This window comes from Pan troglodytes, chromosome 1 (assembly GCF_028858775.2).
Source record: "Pan troglodytes isolate AG18354 chromosome 1, NHGRI_mPanTro3-v2.0_pri, whole genome shotgun sequence".
NCBI lineage: Eukaryota > Metazoa > Chordata > Mammalia > Primates > Hominidae > Pan > Pan troglodytes.
The window spans coordinates 225,680,747-225,708,496 of NC_072398.2; the positions used below are offsets into that span (position 1 = coordinate 225,680,747).

General features: G+C 54.4%; 1 protein-coding gene across 3 annotated transcripts in view; it reads left to right on the plus strand.

Annotated features, from left to right (window-relative positions):
* ACOT7 (acyl-CoA thioesterase 7) overlaps positions 1-27,750 on the plus strand; it is a 134,259-nt gene that overhangs the window by 74,002 nt on the left and 32,507 nt on the right. For all 3 annotated transcript variants that reach the window (XM_016953100.3, XM_001156114.4, XM_001156070.8), the window contains exon 6: positions 1,852-1,938. In XM_016953100.3, the coding sequence (XP_016808589.1) occupies positions 1,852-1,938 (87 nt within the window). The remainder of the gene's footprint in view (positions 1-1,851; positions 1,939-27,750) is intronic.

Here is a 27,750-nt window from a genome sequence, read left to right on the forward strand (position 1 = left end):
TTGGACTTTACCTAGCAGGAAATCAACCTCACTGTGTGACCCACTAGGGTTTCAGGGTTTATCTGCTGCAGCAGTGACTACGATCTTGACTGACACAGTGCCTAATCTGTGAACCTGCAGTTTCAAAATGATGTGAGGAGCCTGAACCAGGCCCCCAGGATAGCAGTGGGCGAGGTTTACACAGCCATAAACAGAAAACTCTCCTTTTCAGATCCCGTCCTATGTGACAAGCTATTTACAGGGCTTCGTGTGTGCTAGGTGTTTACGTCATCTTCATAACCTGATAGTTTCGCTTTCACCATCTCTGGTTCCAGCTGAGGAAACTGAGGCAAAGGGAAGTTAAGTTCCCATGAAGGCAGCAGAGCTGGGATTCAAACCCAGGCAGTCCAACTCCAGAACCTCCCTTCCTCCCCTATTCTCTCTTGCTTCCCCCATGCCCTCAGCCTCCAAACTACTGCTTATGGGAGCAGGACTATGGGCCTGGCCAGAGGGCCAGAGACATCGAGTGGGAGGCGCTTCAGACCCAGGGCCAAGCCCCTGGCCTGGCCATGTTCACCAGCCCTCGCACCCTCGTGGATGGCTCAGGGCGGATCTTCCTGGGGCTTGGCCAGAGCACTGCCTGACCCCAGAAAGGCGGATCCCAACCCAGGAGCCGGGGCTAGGTGACCTGCCAGGACCCCATCTGCACTGGAAGGGCTGGACCAAGCTTGGAAGTGAACACTGTTTTCAATGCAAGGGCCAGGGATGAGGCAGGCACTCGAACTTGTCTGAGGCAGGGCTAATTTTGTCATAAACCCTAAAAATGGACAGCCATATGGCCACATAGTCCCTACATGGTCAAAGCTGGACAGCTGACAGCTATGAATCCGAAGAGCTCACGGTAATTCCATTTTCTCTTGTCAGACAGAGAAAACAATAAGGATAACTGACTTTTCAAAAATTATATATTGGGCTGGGCAAGGTGGTTCACGCCTGTAATCCTAACACTTTGGGAGGCTGAGGCGGGTGGATCACTTGAGGTCAGGAGTTCAAGACCAGCCTGGCCAATATGGTGAAACCCTGTCTCTACTAAAAACACAAAAATTAGCCAGGTGTGGTGGCAGATGCCTGTAATCCCAGCTACTTGGGAGGCTGAGGCACAAGAATTGCTTGGACCCAGGAGGCGGAGGCTACAGTGAGCTGAGATTGTGCCACTGCACTTCAACCTGGGCTTTGTCTCAAGAAAAAAAGAAAGGTCTACCTTCTAGAGACTGGACGTTATATGTCATCGGCTTTTTTTCTTAAGTGCGGCCTCTTAAAGATATTTCAGGAGCAGTGCAGTGTTGGGTGACTGAAGCTCCTCCAAGATATTTGGGGCTCTTGCAAGAGTGAGGTGATAGAGCAGTGAATGGGGTCGGGGGCTGGCCAGAGGGAACAGCTTGCTCCCTGTGGAGCTGTATGTTCTCAGGCTGTGGAGTAAATTACAGAAACACTGTGGCACTTCTTGTAAAATTGGAAATGCAAGTCAGATGGTTAACTAGAGCCTGGTGGAGGGTCACACGCAGCCCCGGGACTCACAGCTTTGAGGTGTTTCATGGCTACCCCTGGGCAGGGCCTTGCAGGGCACTGATGGCCCCAGAGAGTCTCGTCATGGCCCACTAACAGAATGGGTCATGAATCCTTGAAAACCTCTCCTTCACCAACTGTAGCCTGTTTGGAGACCATAGTTTTCCTTAGAGAAATCATAGCTGAACCTGGCTTTGGACGCCTTCGTTGACTGTGTAGACCTGAGGGTGGTTTCGGCATTGCCAGACCATTCAGCTGTGGGAATCAGCCTACCCCATAACTAATCTCTCTCTTTTGCAATTTCAGAGCCGAACACTGTCAGCTACAGCCAGTCCAGCTTGATCCACCTGGTGGGGCCTTCAGACTGCACCCTGCACGGCTTTGTGCACGGAGGTAAGAAGGAAGCGCCCTGGCCACTCCATTCCTGTCCCTTGGCTCGTTGTTGCTTCTCTGGCAGCCGTGCTGCTGTCTGACACACTTGAGGCTCTTGTGTTTGGTGAAGTACAAACTTCCAAGAAGTTGTACAATAGGCCAGGCGCAGTGGCACATACCTGTAATCCCAGCACTTTGGGAGATGGAGGCGGGAGGATTGCCTGAGCTTAGGAGTTCAAGACCAGCCTGGGCGACATAGGGAGACCCCTGTCTCTACAAAAAAATAAATAATAAGCCGGGCATGGTGGCCTGCACCTGTGATCCCAGCTACTGGGAGGCTGAGGTGGGAGGATCGCTTGAGCCCAGGAGGTCGAAGTTGCAGTGAGCCATGATCGTGCCACTACACTTCAGCCTGGGCAACAGAACGAGACCCTATCTCAAAAAAAAAGGTTGAACAATAAATCACAGAAATATGCTGGCGGGCTGGACACCATAGGTCACGCCTGTAATCCCAGCACTTTGGGAGGCCGAGGTGGGTGGATCACCTGAGGTCAGGAGTTCAAGACCGGCCTGGCCAACATGGCAAAACCCCATCTTTACTAGAAATACAAAAATTAGCCAGGTGTGGTGGCGGGCGCCTGTAGTCCCAGCTACTCGGGAGGCTGAGGCAAGAGAATCACTTGAACCTGGGAGGCGGAGGTTGCAGTGAGCTGAGATCGTGCCACTGCACTCCAGCCTGGGCGACAGAGTGAGACTCCGTCTCAAGAAAAAAAAAAAAAAAAAAAGAAAGACTCTGGCACCCATTTTTCAAATTGGTGATAAAAATTAAATGGATGACTGCGTCCCTGGGGAGGCTCACATGCAGCCCCGGGATCTGATAGCTGTGAGATGTTTAATGCCTGCCGAGGGTCAGGGCAGGGCCTTGCAGGGCACCGATGGCCCCAAAGACTAGCATCGTGACTCACCGGCAGTGACTCGTTAATAATGTTTTTCCTCTAATGTTTGCATTTATTTTTTCCCAGTAAGTACAATCTCTTCTCAAACAACACAGGCCTTAAAGTTTGTAGCTTGGCTTCCCAGAGTTTGGGAAACAGCTGGAACGCAAGAGGATTTAGCTCTAGGTTCACAGATGGACACTTTTTACTTTAATAATGTGTAATTATTTTTCATGATTTAAAGAAAATGTAGATAGCATATCAAACCTGTAATTTCATGGCTACTGTAATTTTGAAGAAGACCAAAGTAAGCTTTTAAAAACAAGTTGGTTGAAGAAAAGCATCAAGGAGATAAGATCATAGTGAAGTGGTATCAGTGAGAGCAGAAGTTGTGAAGGTGCTGTGTGGTTAATGAAGGCTGGGCGCAGCTGTTCTTGCTGTACTGAGCTATTCATCTGTCCCAGGCATAACAGGCACTTTTGCACAATGCTGTCATTTCTAACTGCCTGGAACACCAAGTTCTGTTTTCTTCTCCACTCAGAAAACTCCTATTTATCCTTCAAAACCCAGCTCAAATGACACCACTCTGTGCTGGCTTACATTTATATTTCTACCAGGGACACCTCAGGAGCAGGGATTGGATCATCTTCTTTGTGTTGGCTCCAGCACCCACAGAGAGTCAAAGGGGCACCTTGCAGATACTTACTCCATGAGTGAGAGGCACCAATCACTTTCAGGTTTGGGACATTGGCTCTGGGCCTATGAGATGGAGTCTCACTCTGTTGCCCAGGCTAGAGTGCAGTGGCATGATCTGATCTTGTCTCACTGTATCCTCCGCCTCCTGGGTTCAAGAGATTCTCCCACTTCAGCTTCCCAAGTAGCTGGGATTACAGGCACGTGCCACCACACTCGGCTAATTTTTGCATTTTAAGTAGAGATGGGGTTTTACTATGTTGGCCAGGCTGGTATCAAACTCCTGACCTCAAGTGATCTGCCCACCTTGGCCTCCCAAAGTGCTGGGATCACAGGCGTGAGCCACCGCGCCCGGCCCTGATGTGAGATATGTTTCCAAAGTTTGTTTCTTTTTCTTTTTCCTACTTCATGATTGTTTTTGTCTTCCCACTCAGTGGTGGCTGCACTGCTCGTAAATCTGATTAACTATGGTCTTGCCAAGGGAAGCTGTGCTTTATAACAGCACTTCCAGGCCCACGAGCACTATGACAATCTGAGTGTCTTGCTGCCCGCAGAACAGCTGTTGCCTCAGAGGCATTCCCTGTTTCCCCTTCCTTACTGCCCCCATGTCTCTGTCCTCCCTCGAATTCCAGGGTGGGCTCAGCTCCCTCTTCCGAGCCTGGCCATCCCAAGCCCAGGCTTCTGCCACTTCCGAGTATTGTGTTTGAGACTCATACAGCTCCATTCTGCCTGGAATTTGTGAAACTCTGGGCTATGAGTTCTGCTTACTTTGTCGACATGTTAGACGTTCTTCACTAAATGGGGCATTTCCGTCGTCGCTGTCTACTTGCTGAAAAGTCCACACCCTTAAGCCCAGTCTTTCTTTCTTTATGTGCTGAAAGGCATCAGTGAGATGCCAGGACTGGGAGAAGTCACTGGAGAAGCCCCTTGGAAGTCTGCAGCATGTCATGTTCATTTACGGTGTCTAAGCTGCTTCACTGATACAGGCACATGTTAAGATGTGTATTAGGAACAATAGCTTTACAATAATGCCTATTTTAGTAGGGATTTTCTGCCCACAATTTGTAAAAAATTCTGTCTAATAATTTTACCAAGCTTAACCTTCTCTCTCTCTTTTTTTTTTTTTTTTTTGAGACAGAGTCTCACTCTGTCGCCCACCCAGGCTGGAGTGTAGTGGCGTGATCTCGGCTCACTGCAAGCTCTGCCTCCCGGGTTCACGCCATTCTCCTGCCTCAGCCTCCCAAGTAGCTGGGACTATAGGTGCCCGCCACCATGCCCAGATAATTTTTTGTATTTTTAGTAGAGACGGGTTTTCAGCATGTTAGCCAGGATGGTCTCGATCTCCTGACCCCGTGATCTGCCCACCTCGGCCTCCCAAAGTGCTGGGATTACAGGCGTGAGCCACCGTGCCCAGCCTTAACCTTCTCTTATAGGGCCTGGTAACTCACCACGAGTGAATGAATAAAATAAACACCACATTGAAAACACGAACTGTGATTTTATCGTATTTTCCCGTAAAGTACTGTTGGCAAGAATGGCATCTAAAATCATTTGAATCAAAATCTTCACTAAACTGTAATTCACTAGATGCCAGTTGCAGAAGAAAATGGTGAAGTGGATGCCAATTTAGCCTTTATTCTGTAATTCTAGACTGCCCAAAGCTGCACCCGAGTCCCGTTTTCTGTGAGTTCCACACACTGGCTAGCCTTGGTCTTGAGGACTTTCCACAAGGTCTGGGTGGTGATAAACTCATGAAGGGTGTCTTGGAAAGGGAGGAGCTCTTCTGCCTGGAATCACAGGGAGAATGCAGTGCTCCCACCAGACACTAGCTCACTGCTGCTTTCCTGGTTGCACGGACAGAACCTCCTGTCTTCAGTTAGGGGAATAGAAGAGATCTGGGGAGTGAGCCCGAGGGTGTGGAGGGTCATCGTCCCGTGCAGGAGGAGGGTTGATGGTGTGTGTGCAGTTCTGGGTTGAAGGGCTCGTGGAGGGTGTGGAGGACCGTCATCGTCCCGTGCAGGAGGAGGGTTGGTGGAGTGTGTGCAGTTGTGGGTTGAAGGGCTCGTGGAGGGTGTGGAGGGTCATCGTCCCGTGCGGGAGGAGGGTTGGTGGTGTGTGTGCAGTTGTGGGTTGAAGGGCTCGTGGAGGGTGTGGAGGACCGTCATCGTCCCGTGCGGGAGGAGGGTTGGTGGTGTGTGTGCAGTTGTGGGTTGAAGGGCTCGTGGAGGGTGTGGAGGGTCATCGTCCCGTGCGGGAGGAGGGTTGGTGGAGTGTGTGCAGTTGTGGGTTGAAGGGCTCATGGAGGGTGTGGAGGACCGTCATCGTCCCGTGCGGGAGGAGGGTTGGTGGAGTGTGTGCAGTTGTGGGTTGAAGGGCTCGTGGAGGGTGTGGAGGACCGTCATCGTCCCGTGCAGGAGGAGGGTTGATGGTGTGCATGCAGTTGTGGGTTGAAGGGCTCGTGGAGGGTGTGGAGGGTCATCGTCCCGTGCGGGAGGAGGGTTGGTGGTGTGTGTGCAGTTGTGGGTTGAAGGGCTCGTGGAGGGTGTGGAGGACCGTCATCGTCCCGTGCGGGAGGAGGGTTGATGGTGTGCGTGCAGTTGTGGGTTGAAGGGCTCGTGGAGGGTGTGGAGGACCGTCATCGTCCCGTGCGGGAGGAGGGTTGGTGGTGTGCGTGCAGTTGTGGGTTGAAGGGCTAGTGGAGGGTGTGGAGGACCGTCATCGTCCCGTGCAGGAGGAGGGTTGATGGTGTGTGTGCAGTTGTGGGTTGAAGGGCTCGTGGAGGGTGTGGAGGGTCATCGTCCCGTGCGGGAGGAGGGTTGGTGGTGTGTGTGCAGTTGTGGGTTGAAGGGCTCGTGGAGGGTGTGGAGGACCGTCATCGTCCCGTGCGGGAGGAGGGTTGGTGGAGTGTGTGCAGTTGTGGGTTGAAGGGCTCGTGGAGGGTGTGGAGGGTCATCGTCCCGTGCGGGAGGAGGGTTGGTGGTGTGTGTGCAGTTGTGGGTTGAAGGGCTCGTGGAGGGTGTGGAGGACCGTCATCGTCCCGTGCGGGAGGAGGGTTGACGGTGTGTGTGCAGTTGTGGGTTGAAGGGCTCGTGGAGGGTGTGGAGGACCGTCATCGTCCCGTGCGGGAGGAGGGTTGACGGTGTGTGTGCAGTTGTGGGTTGAAGGGCTCGTGGAGGGTGTGGAGGGTCATCGTCCCGTGCGGGAGGAGGGTTGGTGGTGTGCGTGCAGTTGTGGGTTGAAGGGCTCGTGGAGGGTGTGGAGGGTCATCGTCCCGTGCGGGAGGAGGGTTGGTGGTGTGTGTGCAGTTGTGGGTTGAAGGGCTCGTGGAGGGTGTGGAGGACCGTCATCGTCCCGTGCGGGAGGAGGGTTGACGGTGTGTGTGCAGTTGTGGGTTGAAGGGCTCGTGGAGGGTGTGGAGGGTCATCGTCCCGTGCGGGAGGAGGGTTGGTGGTGTGTGTGCAGTTGTGGGTTGAAGGGCTCGTGGAGGGTGTGGAGGACCGTCATCGTCCCGTGCGGGAGGAGGGTTGACGGTGTGTGTGCAGTTGTGGGTTGAAGGGCTCGTGGAGGGTGTGGAGGACCGTCATCGTCCCGTGCGGGAGGAGGGTTGACGGTGTGTGTGCAGTTGTGGGTTGAAGGGCTCGTGGAGGGTGTGGAGGGTCATCGTCCCGTGCGGGAGGAGGGTTGGTGGTGTGCGTGCAGTTCTGGGTTGAAGGGCTCGTGGAGGGTGTGGAGGACCGTCATCGTCCCGTGCGGGAGGAGGGTTGGTGGTGTGCGTGCAGTTGTGGGTTGAAGGGCTCGTGGAGGGTGTGGAGGACCGTCATCGTCCCGTGCGGGAGGAGGGTTGGTGGTGTGCGTGCAGTTCTGGGTTGAAGGGCTCGTGGAGGGTGTGGAGGGTCATCGTCCCGTGCGGGAGGAGGGTTGGTGGTGTGCGTGCAGTTCTGGGTTGAAGGGCTCGTGGAGGGTGTGGAGGACCGTCATCGTCCCGTGCGGGAGGAGGGTTGGTGGTGTGCGTGCAGTTGTGGGTTGAAGGGCTCGTGGAGGGTGTGGAGGACCGTCATCGTCCCGTGCGGGAGGAGGGTTGGTGGTGTGCGTGCAGTTGTGGGTTGAAGGGCTCGTGGAGGGTGTGGAGGACCGTCATCGTCCCGTGCGGGAGGAGGGTTGGTGGTGTGTGTGCAGTTGTGGGTTGAAGGGCTCGTGGAGGGTGTGGAGGGTCATCGTCCCGTGCGGGAGGAGGGTTGGTGGTGTGCGTGCAGTTGTGGGTTGAAGGGCTCGTGGAGGGTGTGGAGGGTCATCGTCCCGTGCGGGAGGAGGGTTGGTGGTGTGCGTGCAGTTCTGGGTTGAAGGGCTCGTGGAGGGTGTGGAGGGTCATCGTCCCGTGCGGGAGGAGGGTTGGTGGTGTGCGTGCAGTTGTGGGTTGAAGGGCTCGTGGAGGGTGTGGAGGACCGTCATCGTCCCGTGCGGGAGGAGGGTTGGTGGTGTGCGTGCAGTTCTGGGTTGAAGGGCTCGTGGAGGGTGTGGAGGACCGTCATCGTCCCGTGCGGGAGGAGGGTTGGTGGTGTGTGTGCAGTTCTGGGTTGAAGGGCTTGTGGAGGGTGTGGAGGGTCATCGTCCCGTGCAGGAGGAGGGTTGGTGGTGTGCGTGCAGTTGTGGGTTGAAGGGCTCGTGGAGGGTGTGGAGGACCGTCATCGTCCCGTGCAGGAGGAGGGTTGGTGGTGTGCGTGCAGTTGTGGGTTGAAGGGCTCGTGGAGGGTGTGGAGGACCGTCATCGTCCCGTGCGGGAGGAGGGTTGGTGGTGTGCGTGCAGTTCTGGGTTGAAGGGCTCGTGGAGGGTGTGGAGGACCGTCATCGTCCCGTGCGGGAGGAGGGTTGGTGGTGTGTGTGCAGTTGTGGGTTGAAGGGCTCGTGGAGGGTGTGGAGGACCGTCATCGTCCCGTGCGGGAGGAGGGTTGGTGGTGTGCGTGCAGTTGTGGGTTGAAGGGCTCGTGGAGGGTGTGGAGGACCGTCATCGTCCCGTGCAGGAGGAGGGTTGGTGGTGTGCGTGCAGTTCTGGGTTGAAGGGCTCGTGGAGGGTGTGGAGGACCGTCATCGTCCCGTGCGGGAGGAGGGTTGGTGGTGTGTGTGCAGTTCTGGGTTGAAGGGCTTGTGGAGGGTGTGGAGGGTCATCGTCCCGTGCAGGAGGAGGGTTGGTGGTGTGCGTGCAGTTGTGGGTTGAAGGGCTCGTGGAGGGTGTGGAGGACCGTCATCGTCCCGTGCAGGAGGAGGGTTGGTGGTGTGCGTGCAGTTCTGGGTTGAAGGGCTCGTGGAGGGTGTGGAGGGTCATCGTCCCGTGCAGGAGGAGGGTTGGTGGTGTGCGTGCAGTTCTGGGTTGAAGGGCTCGTGGAGGGTGTGGAGGACCGTCATCGTCCCGTGCAGGAGGAGGGTTGGTGGTGTGCGTGCAGTTGTGGGTTGAAGGGCTCGTGGAGGGTGTGGAGGACCGTCATCGTCCCGTGCGGGAGGAGGGTTGGTGGTGTGCGTGCAGTTGTGGGTTGAAGGGCTCGTGGAGGGTGTGGAGGACCGTCATCGTCCCGTGCGGGAGGAGGGTTGGTGGTGTGCGTGCAGTTGTGGGTTGAAGGGCTCGTGGAGGGTGTGGAGGACCGTCATCGTCCCGTGCAGGAGGAGGGTTGGTGGTGTGCGTGCAGTTCTGGGTTGAAGGGCTCGTGGAGGGTGTGGAGGACCGTCATCGTCCCGTGCGGGAGGAGGGTTGGTGGTGTGTGTGCAGTTCTGGGTTGAAGGGCTTGTGGAGGGTGTGGAGGGTCATCGTCCCGTGCAGGAGGAGGGTTGGTGGTGTGCGTGCAGTTGTGGGTTGAAGGGCTCGTGGAGGGTGTGGAGGACCGTCATCGTCCCGTGCGGGAGGAGGGTTGGTGGTGTGCGTGCAGTTGTGGGTTGAAGGGCTCGTGGAGGGTGTGGAGGACCGTCATCGTCCCGTGCGGGAGGAGGGTTGGTGGTGTGTGTGCAGTTCTGGGTTGAAGGGCTTGTGGAGGGTGTGGAGGGTCATCGTCCCGTGCAGGAGGAGGGTTGGTGGTGTGCGTGCAGTTGTGGGTTGAAGGGCTCGTGGAGGGTGTGGAGGACCGTCATCGTCCCGTGCAGGAGGAGGGTTGGTGGTGTGCGTGCAGTTGTGGGTTGAAGGGCTCGTGGAGGGTGTGGAGGACCGTCATCGTCCCGTGCGGGAGGAGGGTTGGTGGTGTGCGTGCAGTTGTGGGTTGAAGGGCTCGTGGAGGGTGTGGAGGACCGTCATCGTCCCGTGCAGGAGGAGGGTTGGTGGTGTGCGTGCAGTTGTGGGTTGAAGGGCTCGTGGAGGGTGTGGAGGACCGTCATCGTCCCGTGCAGGAGGAGGGTTGGTGGTGTGCGTGCAGTTCTGGGTTGAAGGGCTCGTGGAGGGTGTGGAGGACCGTCATCGTCCCGTGCAGGAGGAGGGTTGGTGGTGTGCGTGCAGTTGTGGGTTGAAGGGCTCGTGGAGGGTGTGGAGGACCGTCATCGTCCCGTGCGGGAGGAGGGTTGGTGGTGTGTGTGCAGTTCTGGGTTGAAGGGCTTGTGGAGGGTGTGGAGGGTCATCGTCCCGTGCAGGAGGAGGGTTGGTGGTGTGCGTGCAGTTGTGGGTTGAAGGGCTCGTGGAGGGTGTGGAGGACCGTCATCGTCCCGTGCAGGAGGAGGGTTGGTGGTGTGCGTGCAGTTGTGGGTTGAAGGGCTCGTGGAGGGTGTGGAGGACCGTCATCGTCCCGTGCGGGAGGAGGGTTGGTGGTGTGCGTGCAGTTGTGGGTTGAAGGGCTCGTGGAGGGTGTGGAGGACCGTCATCGTCCCGTGCAGGAGGAGGGTTGGTGGTGTGCGTGCAGTTGTGGGTTGAAGGGCTCGTGGAGGGTGTGGAGGACCGTCATCGTCCCGTGCAGGAGGAGGGTTGGTGGTGTGCGTGCAGTTCTGGGTTGAAGGGCTCGTGGAGGGTGTGGAGGACCGTCATCGTCCCGTGCAGGAGGAGGGTTGGTGGTGTGCGTGCAGTTGTGGGTTGAAGGGCTCGTGGAGGGTGTGGAGGACCGTCATCGTCCCGTGCGGGAGGAGGGTTGGTGGTGTGCGTGCAGTTGTGGGTTGAAGGGCTCGTGGAGGGTGTGGAGGACCGTCATCGTCCCGTGCAGGAGGAGGGTTGGTGGTGTGCGTGCAGTTGTGGGTTGAAGGGCTCGTGGAGGGTGTGGAGGACCGTCATCGTCCCGTGCAGGAGGAGGGTTGGTGGTGTGCGTGCAGTTGTGGGTTGAAGGGCTCGTGGAGGGTGTGGAGGACCGTCATCGTCCCGTGCAGGAGGAGGGTTGGTGGTGTGCGTGCAGTTCTGGGTTGAAGGGCTCGTGGAGGGTGTGGAGGACCGTCATCGTCCCGTGCGGGAGGAGGGTTGGTGGAGTGCGTGCAGTTGTGGGTTGAAGGGCTCGTGGAGGGTGTGGAGGGTCATCGTCCCGTGCGGGAGGAGGGTTGGTGGAGTGCGTGCAGTTGTGGGTTGAAGGGCTCGTGGAGGGTGTGGAGGGTCATCGTCCCGTGCGGGAGGAGGGTTGGTGGTGTGCGTGCAGTTCTGGGTTGAAGGGCTCGTGGAGGGTGTGGAGGACCGTCATCGTCCCGTGCGGGAGGAGGGTTGGTGGTGTGCGTGCAGTTCTGGGTTGAAGGGCTCGTGGAGGGTGTGGAGGACCGTCATCGTCCCGTGCAGGAGGAGGGTTGGTGGTGTGCGTGCAGTTCTGGGTTGAAGGGCTTGTGGAGGGTGTGGAGGGTCATCGTCCCGTGCGGGAGGAGGGTTGGTGGTGTGCGTGCAGTTCTGGGTTGAAGGGCTCGTGGAGGGTGTGGAGGACCGTCATCGTCCCGTGCAGGAGGAGGGTTGGTGGTGTGCGTGCAGTTGTGGGTTGAAGGGCTCGTGGAGGGTGTGGAGGGTCATCGTCCCGTGCAGGAGGAGGGTTGGTGGTGTGCGTGCAGTTCTGGGTTGAAGGGCATGTGAAGAGGGCAAACTGGGCTTTTGGTTTCTGTCTTCCCTTGAGTCCTGAGTGAGTCACTGCATGGTCCCCCACCCTCCTGCATAGAGGGCTCAGGATCGGCCCAGAAAAGACCAGTTACCCCCTGTTCTCCCCTCCACTACCCCCACGTTTGCTTGTACAGACTGAAGGGGTGACCTAGCAGATACCTATGGGGGTCCAGACCTTGGGAGAGGGAAGTTCTTGGGGGTCAGCCGGTAGCCCTGTTCAAGGCAGACCTTAGAGGAGTCTTGAGCATGCATTCTTCACTTCTCAACTTTTGGCCATCTTAGCTTTTTCCTTGTACTTTTTTTTTATTTTTAAATTAATTATTTTATACTTAAGTATTATGTGGAAACGATCCAGAGGGCTTGTGGGTCTCTCTTCCTCCCATCGCTCCTGCAGGGGTAGCTGCTGTTTCTGATTCAGGACTCTGCTTCCTAAAGCATGACGCTCTGTTGCTGTCCCTTGATGCGTAAGTTTCAGATGCATGAGCCCCATCACTGTTCATCAGGTGGGGTACTGTGATTACTTTCCCTCGAAACGGTGTTACTGCGAAAGCCAACGGTTGCTCTGTGCCCTCCAGTAGCTCTGTAAGATGCTCTCAGTACAGTCTGCCTGCCACGGAGCTGTTCCCTGCCATGTTCCCTAGAGGGGTCCGCCTTCCACGTTGCTCATTCTGTGCCTGCTCTAAACTGCTCTCCTGGGACGGCCTTTGCACTCGCCTGGGTTGGATGCCAGGATTCGTGGATCTTCACTTTTTCTCTTTGCTGGTTTAGGTGGAACATGTCCCCCAGTGGCTCCCCAAGAAAGGCAGTATATTAACTGGAATAAAGGCTCAGCTGCCACCCAGACAGCTTGGCTTCAACAAGAGAGAGGACTTTTTCTTTTTTTTTTTTTTGAACTAACAATGCAGCTGTTGAGCGATCCACAGCCGATAGGCAGCCCCGTGGTGCTGGGGACCCAGGCTTCTGCTGCCCTGTGGCTCCGCCAGCCTGGGGGTGCCCTCTTGGTGAGCCACATGTTGCCTATCTCTTTATCAGCGTCCAGCCCCAAAGGGGTGGAGGGCATATTGGAAATTGCACCCTCCCCTTTTGGCCACAATGTCCTCATGTGGCCACATCTGTGGGTGGGTGAGTGCCGCTGGTCAGACACGTCTGTTAGACATTGGAGTGACTGATGAAGGAAGAGATAGTCTCTTGTCATGGGGCCTAGAGGGTCATCTTCCCAAGCTTTGCGCGTCTGAAATGACTTGTGGCTGAGCAGGGTGTGGGGAAGTGTTCCTTACAGGGCTTGGAAGCGTTTGTTCCATGTCTTCTGGCTTCTGAGGTTTTTGCTGGGAAATTCAGGGACTGTAGATTTTCCCTCCACTTTCTGGCTGCAACCTCTGCCTGTCTGCTGGCCTGATCTTCCCTCTCCATTCTAGCCTTCAGCCCTTGGCCTATCCTTGATCTTCCAGGGACTTTTTATTACTAACCCATTTATCTGGATAGCAAATCACGTGGTTTGCAGTTTCTGGGTGTTTCTTCCAAGTGAAGTGACATCCTTCTCCACCCCTGTCCCCCAGACACCACCAGCTTAGCAGCTGCAGGTGATTGTGCTGTGCACTCACATTGAGAGCCATGGTTCTGGCTCACTGGGGTCACCCCAGGTGTTTGGTAGGTAGGAAGGGGCCCAAGAACTTGCACTGCCCCCTTGCTCCTTGCGATGCTGAGGCTACTGGTCTGGAGTCCCCACCGGGCCGTGTCACGTCTCTCTCAATCTCTGCGCTCTAGGCCACCCTTCCCAGGCAGTTTTGGCAGGTGGGCTCACCTCATGTAATTAAAAAGTTTTAATTTCATCTGTGGACAGCTTTTTAAAAAATTTTTTGGGTACATAGTAGGTATATATATTTATGGGGTACATGAGATGGTTTGATACAGGCACACAATATGAAATTAGTACATCGGCCAGGTGCGGTGGCTCACGCCTGTAATCCCAGCACTTTGGGAGGCCAAGGTGGGTGGATCACTTGAGGTCAGGAGTTTGAGACCAGCCTGGCCAACATGGTAAAACCCTGTCTCTACTAAAAATACAAAAATTAGTTGGGTGTGATGGCGGGTGCCTGTAATCCCAGCTGCTTGGGAGGCAGAGGCAGGAGAATCACTTGTGCCCAGGAGGGAGGGGTTACAGTGAGCCAAGATCATGCCACTCCAATCCAGCCAGCCTGGGTGACAGAGCGAGACTCTGCCTCGAAATAAAGAAATAAAGAAAGAAAAGGAGAGATAGAGAGAGGAGGAGGGAGGGAGGGAGGGAAAGAAAGAAAGCACATCATGGGGAATGGGGTATCCATTTCCTCAAGCATTTATCTTTTGTGTTACAAACAATCCACTTACACTCTTTTAGTTATTTTGAAATGTACAATTAACGTTATTATTGACTGTGGTCACCCTGTTGTGCTGTCGAATAGTAGGGCTTATTCATTCTTTCAATTTTGTAATACCCCTTAACCATCTCCCCTGGCCCCTGCTAACCGCCCATCCTGTGGTTAGCTTTGGAGCCTTCCCCTCTGTCTCAGGCTCCTTCCCGGGCCACCAGCTCTACCGAGGGAGACGCAGCCTCCTTTTGCTTAGAGCCAGCCCTTCCTCTCCATCCTGCCCTCTTCTCGCTTCTCCGTCAGATCCGGTCTGTATGTCTTCTCCACTTGAGGTGATGTTGGCGCCTCCCCTGAGAGCTTGGATCTGTGGCCTCGTCTCTGCTGCCTATTAAGGTCACTTGGGGAACTCTTAAAACCACAGACACGCAGACCCCACCCGACAGGTGACCCAGACCCTGGGAGTGGGGGCGAGGGGTGTCCAGGAGCTGTAGTGTCCCAAGCTCCCCAGGGAATTCTCGGGGACAGGCTGGGGCAGCACTGCCGCGGTAAACGTCCTACCCTGGGAAAGAGAAACGGCTGTGAGAAAGGGGCGCTCCTGGACTCGTGTGTTTCCCTTCTTCTCAGCAAGTTTCCCAGTTCTGAAATCCTTCTTGTCATCTTCCTGGGTACCCTTAAGTGAGCAGCCTAGTACCCATTTTGAGCTATTTTGAGAAGCCGGAAGAAGAACCTCATTCCTACAGTTAGTTACTGTGATCCTCCCTGAATTATACCACAAGAGACCCCAATAGCTGGGGACGGAGGGAGTTGAGATACCTTGAGGGGCAGATTGAACCTTGCGGACAGCAGCAGCTCCAGCCCTGCCCTGGACCAGTTTTGTTGGGGGAACTGGCCCGGCTGGCACCCCCAACACCGCACCTTTGTGGTACATCAGCCTGTCTCTCTCATTTCAGCCTAGATGTGGCCCTCATGGGGCCCTCGTCCATGGGATGATCCGGGTTGTTCTGGTTGCTTCTCCAGTTCCTGTATCAGGGTCTTTAGAGCGTGAGGGGAATGGAGGGAGGGCATGGGTTGTTCTCTGACTTAGAAAAGAACCTCAACATTTATTGATCACATCGGCTCTGAGTAAAAACTAACTCTGCTCTGAAACAGAAGTCAAGGTGGGTATCCTCATCGGGAGGGCTTGCTCAGCTCCCATGGTACTGGGAAGCACAGGATGGAGCATGTGGCAGGGAAGAGGGGCCACAATAGAGTTTCCTAAACTCATCTGAGCCTTAGAAACCATCTTTGTGCTCGTTAAAAATGCAGATTCCGGCTGGACGTGGTGGCTCACACCTGTAATCCCAGCACTTTGGGAGGCCAAGGCAGGTGGATAACTTGAGGTCAGGAGTTCAAGACCAGCCTGGCCATCATGATGAAATCTCGTCTCTACTAAAAATACAAAAATTAGCCAGGTGTAGTGGCAGGTACCTGTAATCCCAGCTACTTGGGAGGCTGAGGCAGGATAATCACTTGAACCTGGGAGGTGGAGGTTACAGTGAGCCAAGATCACACCACTGCACTCCATCCAGCCTGGGCGACAGAACAAGACTCTGTCTCAAAAAGCAACAACAACAACAACAAAACAAACAAACAGATTCCCCAGCCCTTCTCCTGGAAGTTTTGCTGCAGCAGGGCTGGGCTGGGGCCCAGAAACCTGTATTTTTAGCAACAAGTGCCCTGGGTGGCTCTGATGATTCAGGGGCCTCAGAAACCCACAGCTAGAGTGTAGGTTTGTCTCAATGAATCCAGCAACCGTGTCCCCATGTCCAGCAATCTCCCACCCATGTCCCTGGACCTCTCCAGAGCATTGGACACCACTGACCTGGCCACCCTGAGGTCCCCTCACAGGATTTCAGGCCATTATGCTTTCCAAGGCCTTCATCCTCCCACACTGGTGGGCACCAGGGTGGCTGGGGAATGGGCCTGGGTGTCTGATGTTGGTTGCACCCCGAGTGGTTCTGCGCACATCAGGGTGAGGACCCTGGGGCTCTCCGGAGGCTCTGCCTCCTCCTCTTTCACCTGCCCCTGAGTGTGGGTGTGCCCCTGAGGTCTGCCCTCACCCTCTTCCCACCTTTTCTCCCGTGAGCTCACCTGACCCCACGGCCTCAGCTCCCGCCTCCAAGTGGCAACTGACAGATTTTCTAATATCCAGCTCAGTTGTTACTCCCAAGCTCTGGCAGCCTGTGGCAGCTTCACCTTGGACCTGCTCTTCCTCTGGATTCCCCACTTGCTGTCCTTGTCCTAACTTCTGAAGGTGACGTGTGAACAGTGCCCTGAGGCTGCGACCTGTGGCAGCCCTCACCTAACCTAAACTCTCCGGGCCTTTCTCTCCTCCCCACCAGTGAGATAATGCAGGGATTACAAATAAACGAGATAACACAGGGAAGGCAGCACATGGGACGCATTTAAGAAAGATCAGTTACTTTCATAACTTTTATTACATTTACTTTATTAGTTTTATTATTACAGACATAGAGAATGTTCTGCTCCATGGAGAACTCAAGCTTTTTTCTCATATCCAGGGGAGCGTTTACAAAATAGGATCATGTACTTGACCACAAAGAGCGTTTTAATTGTAAGTTCCCTAAAGTGAGACCCATTAAGCCTAAGCCTCCTTAACGAGAACATAGCCCCTGGAAATGGAACACTCCTGCAAATAACTGCCGGCCAAAGAAAAAGTAACATCTGGACTTATGATTATGTAGAAGATAATGAAAACTGAATACTTCCTATCAAAATCAGGGAGATAGCTAAAGATGTTTTCGGAGTAAAAGTGACAAACTTTGAGCTTATTACTTAAAAGGAAAAATAAAAAATACCTAAGTGTTGGAACTGGAAAAAAAAAATAAAATCCACCCACAGGAAGGAGGCGGAAAGACTCAGGGCAGGAGCAGGCCAACTTTATGTCTCTGTCTGGGACTCTGGGTCCCTCCTCTCCCCATATCTTGGAGCTGTCCTCCCAGCCCCCTACTGCAATCCCCCAAATCCAAGTCTTTACCAACACAGAACCTGTAAAGTTTGGGCCATCAGAGCTTGTTCCGCTGTCCCGTCCAAGTCCAAGCACCCTCTAGTTGCAGCCTACTGGGCACTGCCCTGGCACCTGGTTTGCAGAATGTGGGTGTGAGGTCATGACTGAGCCCCTTAACTGGGATGACTCGGCCTCTGCTGCCGAGGCTGGAGACCACGTCTGTTTTGCCTGCTCTGCCAGCCCCAAGTCACAGTGTGCACACCTGGGTCAAGGGAGTAAATGAAAGCTGACAGGGCGAACATGACTGTTGATCGGCCTTGGCGGTGAGTGCTGTCATGGCAGAAAATAGTGGCCAGGACTTAGTGGTTTTCTATTCTGTGCTATCTTCAGTCTACAAATAAGTTTATCAGTAAAGAGCCACTGACTGCGCCAGCTATGACAGTCTAGGAGGGTCTGGGGAGATGTACTGGCTGTGCTGGGAGCCCTCTGTCCGGTCGCTGTTCCCTCCGCCCAGTCGCTTTTCCCTCCGCCCAGTCGCTTTTCCTTCCATCCAGTCGCTGTTCCCTTCACCTGGTTGCGGTTCTCTCCACCTGGTCATGGTTCTCTCTGCCTGGTTGCGGTTCCCTCTGCCTGTGGCTGTTCCCTCTGCCTGGTCGTGGTTCCCTCTGCCTGTTGCTGTTCCTTCTGCCTGTTGTGGTTCCCTCTGCCCGGTTGTAGTTCCCTCTGCCCAGTTGTAGTTCCCTCTGGTCGCTGTTCCCTCCACCTGTGGCTGTTCCTTCTGCCTGTTGTGGTTCCCTCTGCCCGGTTGTAGTTCCCTCTGCCTGGTTGTGGTTCCCTCTGCCTGTTGCAGTTCTCTCCACCTGGTCGTGGTTCCCTCTGCCTATTGCTGTTCCTTCTGCCTGTTGTGGTTCCCTCTGCCCAGTTGTAGTTATCTCTGGTCGCTGTTCCCCCTGCCTGTGGCTGTTCCTTCTGCCTGTTGCGGTTCCCTCTGCCTGGTTGTAGTTCCCTCTGCCTGGTTGTGGTTCCCTCTGCCTGGTTGCAGTTTCCTCCGCCTGTTGCTGTTCCTTCTGCCTGTTGTGGTTCCCTCTGCCCAGTTGTAGTTCCCTCTGTCTGGTTGTGGTTCCCTCTGCCTGTTTGTGGTTCCCTCTGCCCAGTTGTAGTTCCCTCTGCCCGGTCACAGTTCCCTCCACCTGTGGCTGTTCCTTCTGCCTGCTGCGGTTCGCTCTGCCTGGTTGTAGTTCCCTCCGCCTGTTGCAGTTCCCCCGCCTGGTCGTGGTTCCCTCCGCCTGTTGTGGTTCCCTCTGTCTGTTGCTGTCCCCTCCTCCTGTTACTGTTCCCTCTGCCTGGTTGCTCTTCCCTCCGCCTGTTGCTGTTCCCTCTGCCAGGGTCTTGGTTCTTTCTCTCTACCTGGGTTACCCAGACAACTGTAAGGCTGCCTGTGTTTTTCTCCAGGTCTCTGAAGAAAAGGAAAGAGACCTCTCATGAGCACTCTGTATAAATTAGACTGCCTCTGCTTACTTTTTATTCCAAGGCACCATCACTCCTGACACACTTTCCTATGACCTCTGTCTATCTGTTCACTCCTGCGTTCCCACTTAGCGCAGGGCCTGGCATGGAGTCAGCACTCAGTAGCTGAATGACTGGACTGGGAAAAATGAAGGTCCTGCGTGGGAAGGACTGCGGACTGTGCTGGTGCCGCACAGTCAGCCCCACCCAGAGGATTGTGCCAGGCTGCACGTGCGCTGCACGTGAGAAACACGTAATGACCGCTCTCTAACTCGAGAACCAGTGACCAGGCACCTCCTGTGTGCCGAGCCCCTCCGTGCTCCACCAGGGACACTGTGAAGAAGACACAGCCCTGCTGGTCGGTTGGGAGTCAAACCTTCTGCGACAAACATCCATGCAGGTGTCTAGCTGCTGGGGAGCCGAACAACGCTGCTGGGGGTCTTGAGGCCAGGGGACAGCACAGCTTAGCCTGAGACTATAGGAGGAGGCAGAGGAAAGGGAAGGCAGAGAAAACATGGGAGGGGACGCAAGTGAGGCCTCCACCAAGACGCTGTTGTTCACTTGGTCTTCTTGGGGCAGTTGTGAAAAAACGATCTTTTGCACCTGCAGGAGGAGTTGACTTTCACTGAAAAATGCAAAAGAGGGCACAGTTGCTCTTTTCCAATTCCGTGACCTTGTTTGGCTGGAGCCCCCACTGCTGCGTGGGACACAACACACCAGACCCTCAGCGTTGGGGCAAGGAAGGAAAAAGGTGGACGAAGAGCTGTTCCCTACTCTTGAGGAACTTCTGGTCTAGGGGGGTCAAGAGGTGAACAAACAAACGCTTTGGGACGCCGCTTTCTTCCTCGTGAAGCTGAGTAGCACAGGCTGCAGTTAAATTCCTTCTAGTACTCGCCTTCTAGGATGTTGGTGTTTGAAAACATCGTTCTCCAGGTTCTTCTGTTCTGAAGAACAGCTTCACGTCCATCCTGATGCTTCAGTGGGGGAGCGGGACGTGGGGACTGGTGAACTTGAACCTTGAACCCCGAGATGGTGTCAACCCTGAAAGCCTGGGCGTGGGGTTCATATCGCTCCAGTCCAGGCGTCCTACAGGCACCTGTCCCAGGAACTCACTTTGTCCTGCCCACACTGGGTCCTCCTCTCAGCCGGGTCCCTGGTGGCCAGCACGTCATCCCTCTCAAATCATGGGGCACTGACCCCTTTCCAGAAATATGGAGTATTTGGTTGAGGTCTTGCCATGAACCGTAAGAACGTACTTTTCTACCTGTGTACGGGTCGGGTGGGGGTGTTTTTCTTTTCTTTTCTTTTCTTTTCTTTTTTTTTTTTTTTTTGGTGCCACATTGTCCAGCCTGTGCTTCTCTCTTTAGCTGTGGTCGCCAGGGGCATGCATGGCAGATACCCACTGACAACATTTCCCTGTTCCAAGTGATGAACACAAACTCTTCAAAAGGAGCGTCCCCTGGACTCTTGGAAGGAAACTGACACCCCACCAAAATTTCTGGGCCTTCCAGGAAGCGACCTTGCTTTGGTAGCCTCCAGGCTGAGGCCGCAGCCTCTCACTGGCCTGTCCTTCTTAGGGGTGGGCCTGGGGGCTCCTGTGTAGCTGCAGCCTCCTCTTGCTTGGGCCTCCATGGCAGTTGGGATGCAAAATCCATCTACCCTTTCTCTGCTTCCTTATTTTGAAAGTGAAGCATGGATACTCAAACATCAGGAAGCAGTCAAGACCTCCCCACTTCCCTGCTTCAGACTCTATAGAAGGTAAGGAATCAATGGGCGTGGGCAGCTCTTGGCCCTTCTCCCTGGGTCTATGATGCTCCCAGACGTCCGGGAACCACTTAGTGAATATTCCTCTGTCCATGGTCCCAGCCACAGACCCTGGGAGGGAGAGGCCAGGGCTGTCTCGCAGGCTCTCACTCAACTGGATCTTTTCAGAACTCTTGTAATTACTAACGGGTGGGGTATTTAAAACAAGATGAAGTTACTATCATTTTCTTAATATAGGAGGCTGGCGCCCACGCTCCGTCAGTTGGGATTAAATATAGAAATGGGGGCATCTCAGATTGCCGCCCACAGAACAGACAGCGGCACACGGGCTCCGAGCTGTGAACTGCCGCCTTGGGTTTTCAGGCAAGCCTGACCCAGTCACAAGCCAGGCCTTGGGAGAAGAAAATGAAGCCTTATTTTTAAGCCAGTTGACAGATCAATACTTAAAAACAAAAAAACACAAAACAAAAACCTGTAAGCAGTTAAATGTTACAATTAAAAATACCTTTGGTACCTAACGTGTATACATTAGTGGCCAAGAAAGTCTTTTTTTTCCCCCCGTAATTCTTGAAATAAATGCAGCTCCAAGGACGGCGGGTCCTACAATTTTGTTGTCATCTTTTAAATTACAGATCTTGGGAGATGAGGACTGCCTGTGGTGGACTGTAATGTGCCAAAGTTATTTTCCAACGTTGGCAGCACCCGTTGTGCCTGCGTTGGGGGAAATTGATGAGGCTTTTCAGTAGGAACCTGGAAAGAAGCATCTTGGAAAAAACTTAGGCACTCGATATTTTAAATACAGTGGAAGAAAGTGAAAGGGAGACAGTGACTTCCAGCGTCAGAAGGGGGGTGGCTCCCTCTGGCAAGGCAGGGGCCCAGGTGGGCAGTGGTGGCAAGAAAGGCAGTTGTGAGGAAGGCACTATGTTTTTCTGGGTTGTTTTCTTAAAATTTAGTTTTCTCAGTTAACACATTGATTGTAGTATCTTTTGTGTGCTGTCATAGACACAGGCATTGTGTGGTAGCGGTCTTTACACGCAGGCCACGATGGGCACGTGGCTTTCTAATGATCTCACTTCTGCAGGGACCATCTGACCTCATTGCTCTCTCTCGGTGGCAGGTAACCAGCAGGCTTGGCACCAGGCCCTACAACAGGATGCCCAGGGTTGTGTCTCGCCGGTAGGAGAGGGCCTGTGATCAACAGTGGTTGATTAAAATCTCAGTTTTTATGAGATCACTTTCCTTCCCTCTAAGTAGCCAGCAGAGTTCAGCTGACACACAGACCATGGTTTTTCTATGTTTTTCTCAAGCCCACTGGATCGACACTAAAAAGTGCGTTTGTGAAAACACAGACTGGGGTGGGTAGAGGCTGAGGCACTGGTTTTTCGCCAGGTCCGTCTTCTCGGGTGGGTTTCTGCTCCCGCCTCTGATCCTGCTACCTCAACACCTGCAGGGACTGGGAGCCTTCGCTGTCGCAAGGCCAAACGCTTGGTTTTTGGACCGTTCTAAGTGTTTCCCCGAGAAAGGTTATCTCCTGAGTCGTAAAGTTGGCCTTGAGTTGGCCCAGTATCCTACTATGACTTCTCTGGGAGGTGCAGATGACCTGAAGTGGACAAAGATCCTTCCAGATGAGATCCTTTGGGAGCTCAGAGCCCTCCTGCCTGCTGCCCTGGCCAGTGTCCATGAGGCCAGCCCAGGTCTTGAAAGACCTCCTTGTCTGCCAGAGTCAGGATGCTACACCATCCTGATTTCCCACCGCTCGTGAGTCACTGTTCCGGGTCCTTAGAATAAAACTCCAGGTGTGGGGTATAATCTGATAATAGACACACATGGTGGGATTACGACAGCCCCCCTGGCCTGGGCCCCAGAATGGCACTGACTCCATCCACCAGTCTTGGCCTTTTCCATCGTTGGTATAAAATTGTTGTTTCATAGCAGGTCTGCCGCTATTCTAAACTCTGCATGGTTTCCCAGGCCGGTGCGTGTGTGCTGGCTGCTGGGGCTGGAGGAGGCTGTCCCTGTAAATGTCACCGTCCAGCTCACACAGCAAGATATTTTGAGTATGGGCTTGGTTTTTTGGCCGGTCATCAAGCTCACCTGGCTTTGGGGTTTCTGGGACCGGACGAGCTTTTCCTGCCCTCATCTGTGACTAATTCTTGACGCAAATTGTTGCCTGAAGGAGCCACATACTTTGTGGCTGGGGCAGCTTGCTTGGGCTGGTTGTGACCTGTTAGTCAACCTGCATTCATTCATTGATTTATTCATTCATTCAGCAACCATTTCCTGAGCACCAGATGCCAGCTCCATGTTGGGTCAGGGACACAGGGACAACGAGGCAGGTCCTCACCCAGTGCAGGCGTCCACGTCACACCATACAGTGTGGTCTGGGGGTGCCGTGTGGAGCCTGCAGGAGCATGGGGGTGGTGAAGGGGGTATTCGCACACCAGGCACTCAACAGCCGCTCACATCTTCCCCTCGGGGTTGACTGTCATGTGCTTTGGATCCTGCGAGGTTTTCAGTAACATGAGGTCCCTTGTGGAGTCTCATACCAACAAGGTAGCCTTTTGGATAAATGGGGCAAACCCCGGTTTGAAGGAGCTGATTACAACTCCTTCCATTTATTCTCTCATTCTGCTTTTCAGGATGGACGAACAAGGGGTTAATTGTAGGCACTTCCTAAGTTCTGAACATTAAATCCAACACGAACCCTTCCTTTCCCTCCTCCTTCCCCCACAGCTAAACCACCCTGAGTTGATGACACCAGCTGGTGGCCAGCACTGGGCACTCTGGGTCTGTGACTTTGAACGCTCCTTCCTGCAATCATCTTGGGAAGAATTCCACTCTGGACTCGATGTCACAGGACAGGATGGGGAGGCAACATGGCATTGCCTCTGGTGGCCCAAGGTCAGGTCCGGTCCCATCCTACCCCTAGTGGTGTGACTTTGGAAGCGTGAATCTCCATGTGTCTGGTTCCTGACTTGTAGAATGGAGACAGGGAGGCTGCTGCCTCATCGGGTGTTGTCCAGTGAGACCCGGTGTTGGTCATTCTGTGTTTGTGGAGAGGGGCCGGCCGCGCATCAGGATAGGGTGCTGTCCGGTGAGATTCCGTGTTTGTGGAGAGGGGAGGGGCCGGCCGCGCATCAGGATAGGGTGCTGTCCGGTGAGATTCCGTGTTTGTGGAGAGGGGAGGGGCCGGCCACGCATCAGGATAGGGTGCTGTCTGGTGAGATTCCATGTTTGTGGAAAGGGGAGGGGCCAGCCACGCATCAGGATAGGGTGCTGTCTGGTGAGATTCCGTGTTTGTGGAGAGGGGAGGGGCTGGCTGCGCATCAGGATCGGGTGGGGTCCGGTGAGATTCCGTGTTTGTGGAGAGGGGAGGGGCTGGCTGCGCATCAGGATCGGGTGGGGTCCGGTGAGATTCCGTGTTTGTGGAGAGGGGAGGGGCCGGCCACGCATCAGGATAGGGTGCTGTCTGGTGAGATTCCATGTTTGTGGAGAGGGGCCGGCCGTGCATCAGGATAGGGTGCTGTCTGGTGAGATTCCATGTTTGTGGAGAGGGGAGGGGCCAGCCGCGCATCAGGATAGGGTGCTGTCTGGTGAGATTCCGTGTTTGTGGAGAGGGGAGGGGCTGGCTGCACATCAGGATCGGGTGGGGTCCGGTGAGATTCCGTGTTTGTGGAGAGGGGCCGGCCACGCGTCAGGATCGGGTGGGGTCTGGTGAGATTCCGTGTTTGCCGAGAGGGCCGGCCTTGTGCATCACGGATCGGGTGGGGTCCGGTGAGATTCCGTGTTTGTGGAGAGGGGAGGGGCCAGCTGTGAGTCATGGACTCGGGCTGCCTCAGTGAACAGACAAAGTTCACGGCTCATGGCACTGACCTTGCAGCCGAGTTCCTCTATGTGACATGCTGGGCCATGCCTGGCACCAGCTTCCCCGGCAATGCCAGCCGCTGCCCTCAGCATCCAGCTCACGGCCCCCAGCAGCATCAGGACCCTGTGTCCATGTGCTGTCCTGGCTCCTGATGCTAGTCTTTGGTGTCCCTTCCTTAAAACTCCTGCTTGTCCCTGGCTCATTTGTTCCTAGGAGGACCCTGACTAGCTGCTGGATGGCGACGCATCTCCCCCTGAGGAAGGCCACATATAGTGCACATTTGGTGATAAACTTCTCACATACTCCAGTTAACAATGTGTCTCCCCAGCACACACAGTCCTGCTGGAATACTGCTGGCTCATCGTCATTCCTGTGCTCAGCTGTTGTCACTTCATCACCAGGTTGCCATTTTCTGAATATAAATGGTCAGCGTTTCATGGCAAATGCAGCTGGTCCTGGCCTCCATTGGAGGCTGACAGAGCTTCTGTTGGCTGCCCAGGGCAGTATTTAGAGTTGGTCTGTGGGAAATGCCGTGGAATTCCGTGGCACACCTGTGCTGGCTGTGTGTGTGAGTGGGACACTAGTCCAGCTGTTGTGGTCACAAGTCAGTTTCTTTATGAGGCAGATCAACCTAGAAGAACTCAGTCTGTGGGCTCCAGCTCTGCCGCTACTAAGCCCCTTAAACACACGCACACACGTGCCACACACACACATACACACACACACACACACACACTTGCGCTCTCTCTCTCTCTCTCTGAAGCCATGACCTAGTACCTAGTCAGGAGGTGGCCGGGTGGGCCTCTCTGCCCTCTGTGTGTGGCGTCCGGTAAGGGGAGACCGACTGTCCTCTGTGCCCTCTGTGTGTGGTGCCTGGTAAGGGGAGGCCGACTGTCCTCTGTGCCCTCTGTGTGTGGTGCCTGGTAAGGGGAGGCCAACTGTCCTCTGGATCCCTCCTTTGCCCACCTGAGCCAAGTGTGTGGGGTTCTCAGCCAGCATGTTACCTGATGTTCTGAGTTATTTCATTTTTCTTTCCTTTTCTGTTCAGCCTCCAAACCTCAGATCTGTCCCCAAAGCCCTAAATTAAATTAGTGTTCAGCTCAACAGATGTCCACCAAATCCCCACATCCCATGATAGCAGCTGCCATTGCTGGCAGCCACATGGCCATCCCATTTGCTCCTCAGTCACCTTGCCTGTGGGCGCCGTCACCTCCTCTGCCTGACAGACACCGAGCCCACGGCTCAGGGAGGGCAAACTGCCTGCCCAAGGTCACCCAGCCGGCAGTGGCGGAGGTGATGGGGACTCACTCCCAGCCAGGCTGTGGCAGTGACTCTCACACTCTAGACGGGGACAGAGGGACTCAAGCCCCTCCAGGCATGGGCGATGGGGCAGGGGGATTCGCACCAGGCCTCATTCCAGACTCTGTTCCTGAACCACACTGTGGTAGGGGCACACTCACAGGTGGGTGTGGTTAATTCAGAAGCTGACGCTGCCCCCTCCAAGGAAGCCCTCGATATTGACACATGGATGATCCTATTCTGTTTTGTGTTTTCACTTCCTTGCCGTCCTGGGCTAGGGACCTGGCCCAACCGTCCTCTACCCTGTGAGGGCTGGGCTTGCTGGGCCTTTATGGAGGCCCCTTGCCATGGGAGAGAGACCAGGAGAGCCTGGTGGTGGCTTAGCCAAGCTGCACCTTCTATTTCCAATAACAACATAAAACCACCTTGCAGAACTGTGAGAGCCAAGCCGCCTGAAGCCCAGAGGTGCCCTGCCCTCCCTGGCACCCGGAGCGGCATCTTATTTGCCTGGGGGAGAAAATCCGGTGCCTAGGATTCTTTCCCTTGCCAAACAGCTGTTTTCCCAGTATTTCACCTGCACTCTTTCTTCAGAATCAGACCTCCATGTGACTTAGGGCCTCTGTTGTTCATTTGAAAATGGGGATGCTGATTGAAAAATGGAGATGCAGCTGGGCGCAGTAGCTCACACCTGTAATCCCAGCACTTTGGGAGACCAAGGCAGGTGGATCACTTGAAGTCAGGAGTTTGAGACCAGCCTGGTCAACATGGCGAAACCCTGACTCCACTAACAATACAAAAATTAGCTGGGCATGGTGACGGGCTCCTGTAATCCCAGCTACTTAGGAGGCTGACACAGGAGAATCGCTTGAACCCGGGAGGCAGAGGTTGCAGTGAGCCGAGGTTGCACCACTGCACTCCAGCCTGGGTGACAGAGAGAGACTCTTTCTCAAAAAGAAAAAGAAAGACGGGGATGCTGATGCCCCCAGCACAGGTTGAGCCGAACAGATGCCCCAGGTGTTTGAAAGGACAGGCGAAAGTGCAGCGAACGTGAACCTGGTCCCTCCTCCCCTCACCTGTCCTACCTCATTTAGCAGCATTTTCTTTTAGCTCCTGTGGGAAAAGTCATGGTAATAAAAACATAATGCTTTAATCAATAACACCCATGTCTCTGTTTTAGCTTTTTATTTTGGGAATGCTCAGATATACACAAAAGCAGAGTGTAGAGCATCCCAAGCCCCTGGGTATTCGTCTCCCAGCACCAGCAATGGGCAACACCTGCCCGTTCCTGCCTCACCTCTTTCCCACTGCGGTATTTTGAAGCAGATCCCAGATATTGTATCTAAAAGATAACTTCCTACCTTGAACACCCACAATAGCGCTATCACATCCTCCCAAACACACTTATAAGTCCTTAGTATCATCGAATACCCAATCACTGTTCACATCGCCCCAGGTGCTCATCTTTTTCTCCAGTTGGTAGAGTCCAGATGCCCACAAGATGCGTGCCTCTCATTAGGTGGATGTGTTTCTTGAAGAATGGGGTCCCCATGGGGGGCACTAGGTAGGAGCTGTGCAGCAGGGGGCCCTGGCTGGCCTCTGCTCGGGGCCCCCACTAATTCTGCTCTTTCCAGCTTCACCTGCTGGATGCTATGGGCATTTGATTCCCACCCTAAACGTGACTGTACAAGTCTGGTTTTCGCTTGTGGGATGGAGTCTGGTTTTCTGCCTCTCTCTGGGTTTATTAGGAATCATTCTGTGTCCTTGGCCGGGTGCAGTGGCTCACACCTGTAATCCCAGCACTTTGGGAGGCCGAGGTAGGCAGATAAGCTGAGGTCAGGAGTTTGGGACCAGCCTGGACAACATGGCAAAACCCCGTCTCTACTAAAAATACAAAAATTAGTTGGGTGTGGTGGTACGCATCTGTAATCCCAGCTACTAGGAGGCGGAGGCAGGAGAATAGCTTGAACCTGGGAGGCGGAGGTTGCAGGGAGCTGAGATTGTGCCACTGCACTCCAATCTTGGTGACAGAGCGAGACTCCGCGTCAAAAAAAAAAAAAAATCATTCTGTGTCCTAGGGTGAATGTACATAACTCTCTAAAATTTCTAATAGGTATTAAGTTGGTTAATATCACTTTGCTGCTTTTGTAAGTCAAATATTGTTGACTATTGGCAATCTCATGTAGTTCAACCTAAGTAAAGGTACATTTTAAATTTTTAAGTGAAATAAGAGCCAGGATCGGTGGCCTACTTTACTCCTGTAATCCCCACACTTTGGGAGGCTGAAGCAGGAGGATCACTTGAGCTCAGGAGTTTGATACCAGCCTGGGCAATATAGCAAGACCCCATCTCTGCAAGAAAATAAAAAATAAATTAAAAAGTTATGGCCAGGTGCAGTG